At 26.8% G+C, this 8,657-nt stretch overlaps 1 protein-coding gene across 1 annotated transcript in view; it reads right to left on the bottom strand.

Moving 5' to 3' along the window:
• Nucleotides 1–229: 229 nt before the first annotated feature.
• Nucleotides 230–8,657, bottom strand: part of LOC142323730 (receptor-type guanylate cyclase Gyc76C-like) — a 142,637-nt gene continuing 134,209 nt past the window's right edge. Inside the window, exons 18-22 of the mRNA XM_075363890.1 lie at nt 8,022–8,120; nt 5,925–6,069; nt 3,744–4,000; nt 2,885–3,133; nt 230–810 (exon numbers count right to left, since the gene is read on the bottom strand). Of these exons, the coding sequence (XP_075220005.1) occupies nt 559–810; nt 2,885–3,133; nt 3,744–4,000; nt 5,925–6,069; nt 8,022–8,120 (1,002 nt within the window). The 3' untranslated portion in view covers nt 230–558. The remainder of the gene's footprint in view (nt 811–2,884; nt 3,134–3,743; nt 4,001–5,924; nt 6,070–8,021; nt 8,121–8,657) is intronic.

Here is an 8,657-nt window from a genome sequence, read left to right as displayed (position 1 = left end):
ATTATGACAACATATTGTTTCCTAGAAAAAGTTTTAAATGTAAACTTCCAGGAATGCTTAGTATATTTAATAAAGTAATTGTTAATTAATTTATTTATTTATATTATGTTATTTAAATATATATATATATATATATATATATATATATATATATATATATATATATACATTATATCTTTGTAAATCTTACCTGAACACTGTACTATAACCTCTTTGGCATATGAATTAAAATTTAAAAAAAAAAATATATATATATATATTTATTTATTCATAAATAATAAAAAAAAAGGAAAAAAGTATTATAACATCACTTATACTGTTTTTTCTTTCTCTGACAATTATTACCGTTTTGTAGATTGATGAATAATAAACAGATATAATGCGAACAATTTTGCACAACTAAACAGCTATTACAATTAATATAATTAATTACAATAATAAACTAAATAAATTGAGATACCACACTAAACAACAAATATAATTTATTATAATGTAATAATTTAAAATATAGTCTATGTTTTTTAAAAATTAATACCATGTTTTCCGGCGAAGCATGTATCATACAATCCCTTCTTTTTCTGTTTGTAAATCACTGTACATGATTTTACGCAATGAAATATCACTATTACGATGTGGGTTTGAATTGAACAATCCAAACAGCCACGATCTAATCGAAGATCGTGCAATTAGTTTCTTCGGATACGGTTCGAGTCCAGAAACAGTTTCTAATGATCTCCATTTCTTATTTTCATTTAAAAGCGGTGCACTAACAAGTGACCCATTTCCAATTACTCCATCCCTTGAGTTTTCCTGAAATATTAAAAAAAATGTATAAAGTCAAAACATAAATAATCAAGCTACACTAATGAAATAAAAAATCAGCATATGCTTTCTCTTTATATTTGATGACAGGCTAACAAACAAAATTCAATAGATTTCTACTGGACTTTTTATAATATCTTGTTATATGTTTTTATTAAAAATCATTTTTTACATTTTTCACCGTATGTTTACCAGTTACATTAATTATGTAGTAAACCATTAGTTTCCCTAAAAATCCACATTTTTCAGAACAATGAATTCTAAGAAAAGATAACAGCCAAAGAGTTAGGACTAACTTAACCTTGATTTTGAAAAGCCCTTTCTTGAAGGGTTCTATTTTATATAATAAAATGACTTCTGAATTAAAGGTAGTAAAATATTTGGAATTACATTTTCTTAAAAATCTTCTTAACACATGTTTTTTTCTCTTTGAACCAATTTTAATTCTGAAGAAAACATTAAAAAAATTTCTTTTTTCTAGAAAAATCTCTTAAGACTGATTATATATAGGCTTACCATACATCCAGGATTAGCCCAGACAGTCCTGGTTTTTTAGTGCTGTCCGAGGTAGGAAAAATGTCCAGGGTTTGAGAATTTTATTAGTGGCAAGGATTTTTTTTTAATTTTAGAGCTATATGTTCACATCGCGTTTTTTAAAATTCTGGGATCTATTTTATCCTATTTCCCAGCTCAAATTACATAAGAAACCACCAACTTTACTCTTCAATTTGGGTCCCAGAAATTACAGTAGGGCTTCTTTTTATTAGAAGAGCTGAAATCCGGGTGAAATCTTTCACTAGATGTAACTTGAAAACAAAGCATTTCCAGACCTATGTTTATATGAACTTTTTTCATTATTTTCACCAATAGAATATATCCAGATAGTTTACCTGTTTCTTCTTGGGACAGTTGTACAATGTGTATCTTTCTATTGATTATTGGTAAAAAAAGGTCATAACTGTTGTTTGTATAAATGTTGAAATCTATTGTCAGTCTTAAATATACTGGTAATACAGATTGGATTTACAATACTGCAGCACTTACTTTGAATTCAAATGAAACAATAAGAATAACAATATGGAATGATATTCAATTTTATTTAGCTGTAACAATTAACTTACTCTAATTGTATTATACTAAGTAAATAATTTTTGATTTTAGTTTTTTTACTGGTTATTGTATCAATGGGGTTTTCAAATTCATCTGATAATAATATTTGAATATTTATTACTAGTAATTATGAATTTGTAAGCTATCTGGGTGTAAGGCTATACAAAAGTACTCTTTTTAATCACTGAGGGTTTATTTTTAGCATATGACTAGTGTCATTATATAAATGGATTCCCCACCATCTAGTTACTGTAAAATGCACGTAGTTTCTGTCAGAAGTAAATAAAGCACAAATCTGTTTATTCTTTGTTTTAGTTCTTCTTAATGTAGCAAATATAAATTAACATATGTTTAGTTACTTAATATACGTAATAAAGTAATTTAATGCTTCATTAATTAATGTATATATTAGCTGATAAAATTTTTCATTGGCAATTTAAATTTTAATTCCTATGTTATAATGGCAGATGCTTAAATAGGGAAAGCACCTTATGGTGGGTGGAGTAATTGTTTACTGTAGAAAGTTTAAGATTATGATTTTTATTTCAGTGTAAAATAAATAAATCATTTATCAATATTGTTATCTTTAAGCAAAAACATTTCTTATTTTTGTAAAATGTTACTTTTTTGTATTTACAAAATAAAAGTCAGTTAATATATCAGATTATTTATTTTGCATATATAGTATAATTAAACTTAGAACAATATTTTTATTTTTTACTATTTTGTTAGACTTATAACATAACACATACTTCAGATGCTATTGTTTTTTTTAATGATTTTTTTCTAAACAATGATTCTAATAAATATATTAAATACAATCAGCATATCAGAATTTTAACTGTATTTATAGAAGAAAAATATTTAAGAAATATACAAGCAAATTCATTTTTATGTTAATACTTGAACTTAAAATAATTATAATTGTAGTATTTAAATTTAAAAAAATTACCTGTAATGAGTGACAACTACGTTTACAAAGTGGAATTTTATTATAATGTTTATTTGGAAATGGATCAAGTGAACGGGCTTCACATATTAACCTTCTTACTGGAGAAGGAGGAGGTTCAGGAGCTCCTCTATCAATACTGTTACCTCTAGGTGCTGCTGATTGTCTTCTACTTCCATCTCCTCCTCCACCAACTAATTTTGGACTACGTCTTGGACGACAAAATAATGGTGGTAAATCTGTTACATCCACCTACAAACACAAATACTCAAAATAATAAGTTGTTTAATACATAAATTATAACCCCAAAACTGATTTGACATTCACCACTTCTACCATCAGCTTTAATAGGTACTAGATGGTGACTCATTTATTTTATCCTTAAAAGCTGATAGTACAAATCACCCAAACGTGGTATATGTATGACAAAATTGATTTACTTTCACACTACACCAACTGAAGGGAGATTACTATATGCAAATCTTAATTACTGGACTGTGATAGTAAATTCAGATACTTTTAATGTTTAACCAGTCTTTTATTTCTACTTGAGTTAAGTAAGGAAATTGACTTACACATTGTTTGGTAAATGAAAGAAAACGCTTAAGGAATTTGAATGATTATAATTTTATAAAAACTGGTAAAAAAGCATTATATACTAAATTATTGAATGTTCAATTCAAAAATTACTTTATTAAGAACTATTTAAATAACAAGAAAAATGTCAATCTAGTTTTACAAAATCACAAATTTTCCACTTTTTTGAGAATATTTCATTTCTAACCTTATATCCTAGATAAAATGCAAAGGCATTTAGGAATGTTATCTATAATTAAAGGGAAAAAGAAGAAAAAGAAATTACCTCTCGTCTTGTAACAGCACCCTCTGTAGCACCAATTAACCAATATGTTAAAACATTTCCTTTTCCTTTCATATTTACAATACCACGCTCTTCTGTTTCATAGCCACCAATTTTCAATAATGCATCTCTACACTGTTTACTAATATGAATTCTTAATGGTTCACCATTAGATTCCATTCTACTAGCTGTATTTACAGTATCACCAAATAAACAATATCTTGGCATTGTTAAACCAACTACACCTGCAACTACGGGTCCTGTAAAAATAAAAAAAAACTTTTTGCATATTGTTTTATACGATAAAAATCAGAATAGATCACTTGTATAAGTTGTACAGTTCTTATTTAGAATGGATAGTCCAACAGCAATTTATTTCCTCAAATGAGAAAAATAACTCTTTAAATCAATTAATCAATGAAACTCATGAATAACAATTAAACTTAAGTAATTAACTTTTTTTTTACTGTTCAAACCCAAAAAAAGAATTTGTAAGTTTTTTAAGTACAAATTTAATAATCTGAACTTGATAGGGCCATATTTGTTACAAATTGAGTAAGTCTGATAAAGAAAAAGTTACTTTAAATATTTTAATATTTATTCTCAATTACAGAATTTAAACCTAAAAGTATGAGTAATATTATTCAATGATTTACAAAATTTCATCTCTCAGAGATTTAATGAAGACAGTCTAAATAATTAAAAAGTCTAAAAAGTTTTTTTTAGGGGGCTCGACTTTTATGTAAAAAAACAGAAAGACAGGTGCATTAGTTCACATGGGTTTAAAGCTATACTTCATTTAGAAATAATACTGCAAGTTTGCATGTTAAATATTGTTTTAGGAAATAAAATCTATCATCTTTCCTGATATTTATACATTATTTACTGATATTGACATTTATTTAACACTTAAATTGTTTCATCTCTCTGCACTACAGTTTTTGCAGTAATGCACTATTTACAGCAGTGACTGAGGTTGTATTTCTGTGTTGGTAGTATAACTGAATAAAACTGAAGCTTTTTTTTTTTTACTGTAAATTTGTTTTAATTGAATAAAACTTGTTTACGCTGGGCTTTAATATAACAAGTCTATCTAAAAAAAAACTTTTTAATATTAAAAAAATTTACTTACAAATAAATTACCCTAACAATCTGTTCAACAATCAATTTGTTTCAAGACCCACTATTCCCTGGAAAAATTGGCAAGGTTAATTGGAAACAAGTGATCAAATTGTCTGAAGACAATATTGAGAATGATAGCATTTAAATTTAACTGATCTACCTTCTTTCTTTTTCCTGTTTAGCCTCCGGTAACTACCGTTTAGATAATACTTCAGAGGATGAATGAGGATGATATGTATGAGTGTGAATGAAGTGTAGTCTTGTACATTCTCAGTTCGACCATACCTGAGATGTGTGGTTAATTGAAACACCAAAGAACACCGGTATCCACGATCTAGTATTCAAGTCCGTGTAAAAATAGCTAACTGATCTTCCTAGGTGAACTTATCTGTCTACTATGTGAAAAAGGAAATTTTAATCCTTTGCACCATCCAGGACTGATGAAATTCAATAAAGACACTCTAGAGTAAAAAAAAATTGTAAATGGCAGTGCCACTATTGCTATTCACAAAAAAAAAGACTAGATGCATGGTAGATAGATAGATAAAATTTGTCTTCTCATAAAATATCAACTTTATTTACAACCAAGATTAATCTGGCCCAAAATTCAACATATGTTAATAGTAGAAATGGAAGAATAAATGGGATGTTTTCAGAAAATAAATTTTTTATTATTAGATAATGTTATTACAGCATATCTAAACATTATTTTTTAATATGAGATTGGTGAATATGAGTCACAAGGGAAATATCAATAGTTCTATTCTTTTTCGTTCAAAATTGGTGTTGGAAATTTCATAAGATCAACCAGGACCGATCTAGATTGTTCGAATCTGGCTTCAAACCATCGATTTCCCATAAGGGAAGTTATATCTGAATCAGTTGGAAAAGTCCAGACTAACAAAATTAATGGATCTTAAAAGCAAATTTTTTAAATTGGTAACTAATATTTATTTTGAACAAATCAAAAGAAGTAATTTAGCCTGTCATTCATATTGATTGGTAATTGCATGTTGCTAGTTGAAAAACATGTATAAAAAAAATTAAAAATTGTAAGTTAACCTGTATGAACTCCAATTCTAAGTTTTAGCGTATCACTAGGCCGATGAGCAATTCGATGATTTCTTACAGCAGCAAGAAGATCCAATGACATTGATGCTATTTCTCCAGCATGACTATCACCATTTCTTATAGGCAGTCCAGAAACCTTTACAAAAAAAAAAAAAAAAAACAACAGTATATAAACTCCTAAAACCTTATAAATGTATTAAATATAATGAAAAAATGAAAATAAAAAAAATTAATTTGTAATTATTATTCAGTGCACTGATTAAAAATTGCAATTCATTCAGTAAACAAAAAAGATTAAAAATTATGTAAAAATCAAAAAACAAAGTTTACAAACAAAACAAAAATATACAGTAACAGAAAAAAACACACATACAGGACCTTATAAATTTAACAAAAAGGATTGCAGTATAAAATGGTGTCTTGCATCTGTTACATCTCAAAAATTTCATTCAAAAATATATAATGTTTAGAATGAAATGTCTGTAGCTTAAGCAATAGCTAATTAACTAGTTCAGTTAGTCATCAACCTGGTAAGGTAAGCAATTACTGATGCAATTTCACTATGGATAGTCATAAATACATGAATATGTTATTAACTGTTGACTTAACAAAAAAATGCTGTAGAAATAGTGTACCTTGTGAAAATAGGAATTCAACATACATTATGTTAAGAAAAATGAATAACATCATAAGTATTAGTATTGATAATCAGTTCAAAATAAATATTATTAAATAAAAATCGTTAGTGGTTAAAATTAATTTTCACAAAATGTAAACCCTACATCAAAAAACTTAAATTTTCATAACATCTCTTCTATAAAAAATACATCCAAAAACTCTACATGTGTACAATTTACATTTTTTAAATTTACATTTCAAAATTTCATTAGATTTATAAGCTGCCATCAGTATGTTTAAAAATTAGTTAACAGATCTATTTTCATAAAACAATAAAGTGTTTGACCTACCAGAAAGTGCCTTATTACGCTTCCACTGTCATTTTTAAAAACTATCTAGCTGCCTAAAAGATCAATTCATTTAATATTAATTAAAAGATTTTCTTTATTAAAATAAAGATGGATGTGGCGATAAATTTTATAAATAAGAGATAATGCCTTCAAATATAGCAGTGAATGGGAGTAAACCAGTTTATGTTGTTGCTATAGGAGTAAAATAAAGTTTCAGTAATCATGAGCAGCTTGCTCGTAAACCAATGAGACAGAATCATATATAGAATTTTACAAAATGTTTTAGGATTTCATCCATACATAATACAAATTGTCCAGAAATGTTTACCAAATGATTTAACTCCAAGATTATATTGTGGTAAAATAAAATTCATTTTAATTTGTCAGGTCATACCACTAAAAATATTGTCATTACAGGACTAAAGAACAACCCAAAAGAATCCTCAAAATTGCTCTTACAGTATAAAAAAAAGAAATGTGTGGTGTATCTTTCACAACACTGGCCCATTCTGTTTCAAATAGAACAATGCAACAGTGACCGTATCATCTATAAGTGATGCTGAAACACTCACAAACCTTTTTCTGTTAATTCAACATTTAAGAATGCAATACCAGAAATTATGATTCAAAAAAAAAAATGGTGTTGCAACCCATGGAGCATGAATTTCAATTAAGGTATTAAGAAATTGTTAAGTTGCTTGATTTCATGCAATTGTGACATCATTTGGTTATTACAATCCCTGGGCTTTACTACACTTTTTTTTTGTAGTTTTTGGATTACATAGTGTTCAACAAAAAGCTTCAATATTACAGGAACTAAAAAACACCATAAAACTAGTTATTGAATTGAAATTAATGGAAAGTGACGGACAGTGTATTTTAAAATATTGTTGAATATATTGAAAAAGATATATTATGTTACATTTAACAAAAGTAATTTTTTAAATTTTAAATACTTGGTTAATAAGTGTTAACTTTTCTTTTTTAAGTAAAATACTTTTCTTATTTCTTTATCTTTAGAATGATAATTTAAAAAAAATAAACAATGAGTACACTTTTTTCAAGGTATGTAGTTCACAAAAATAGCATTCAATCTTTAAATACAGAGAATAATACTTACAACCATGTATGCATCACCAATAGTTTCTACTTTATACACATCATAGCCTCTAATGATTCGATCAAATAATGTGTACAGGTCATTTAAAAAGTTTACCACCTGAAAATAAAATTTGATTATGATAAATTAAAACTAAAAACTAAAAACTATCAAAGTCAAGACACTGTTAAGAAAATATATTAAATGTAAAAATTAATAAACAAAACTTAGTTTGGGAACGTATGAAAGTATGCAGCCAGAAGATATTTTTGAAGTTTGTTGTACAGCTCCTTAATAAGAGAGAAATTGTGGAAGATGTTGTCTGGTACTCAATTTGAAGTGGTTAGAAAACCTGTTTAGTAAGTGGTCGAATAGTATATTTGGTATACATTGTCAATCTGTGAACAAAATAAGCCTTATTTCTAGAAAACGTTGAATGATATATATCAGCATTACATATTTCTACTATTAATTGTTTTTTATCTGTTCTACCTATTACCTAAGATACTCGTCTTAACCTTTTCACTGTTCACTAATTTTTTATTCTATTTCACGTACGTTGAATTATGGAAAAAAATAGTCTTTTACACTAATTTATTTATTGTCATCATCTATTCTTATAAACATTACGAATATATCCCTGTATTTATTATTGCC

Source organism: Lycorma delicatula, chromosome 4 (genome assembly GCF_047948215.1).
Source record: "Lycorma delicatula isolate Av1 chromosome 4, ASM4794821v1, whole genome shotgun sequence".
Classification (NCBI taxonomy): Eukaryota; Metazoa; Arthropoda; class Insecta; order Hemiptera; family Fulgoridae; genus Lycorma; species Lycorma delicatula.
This window is presented reverse-complemented; position numbering and strand designations above follow the sequence as displayed.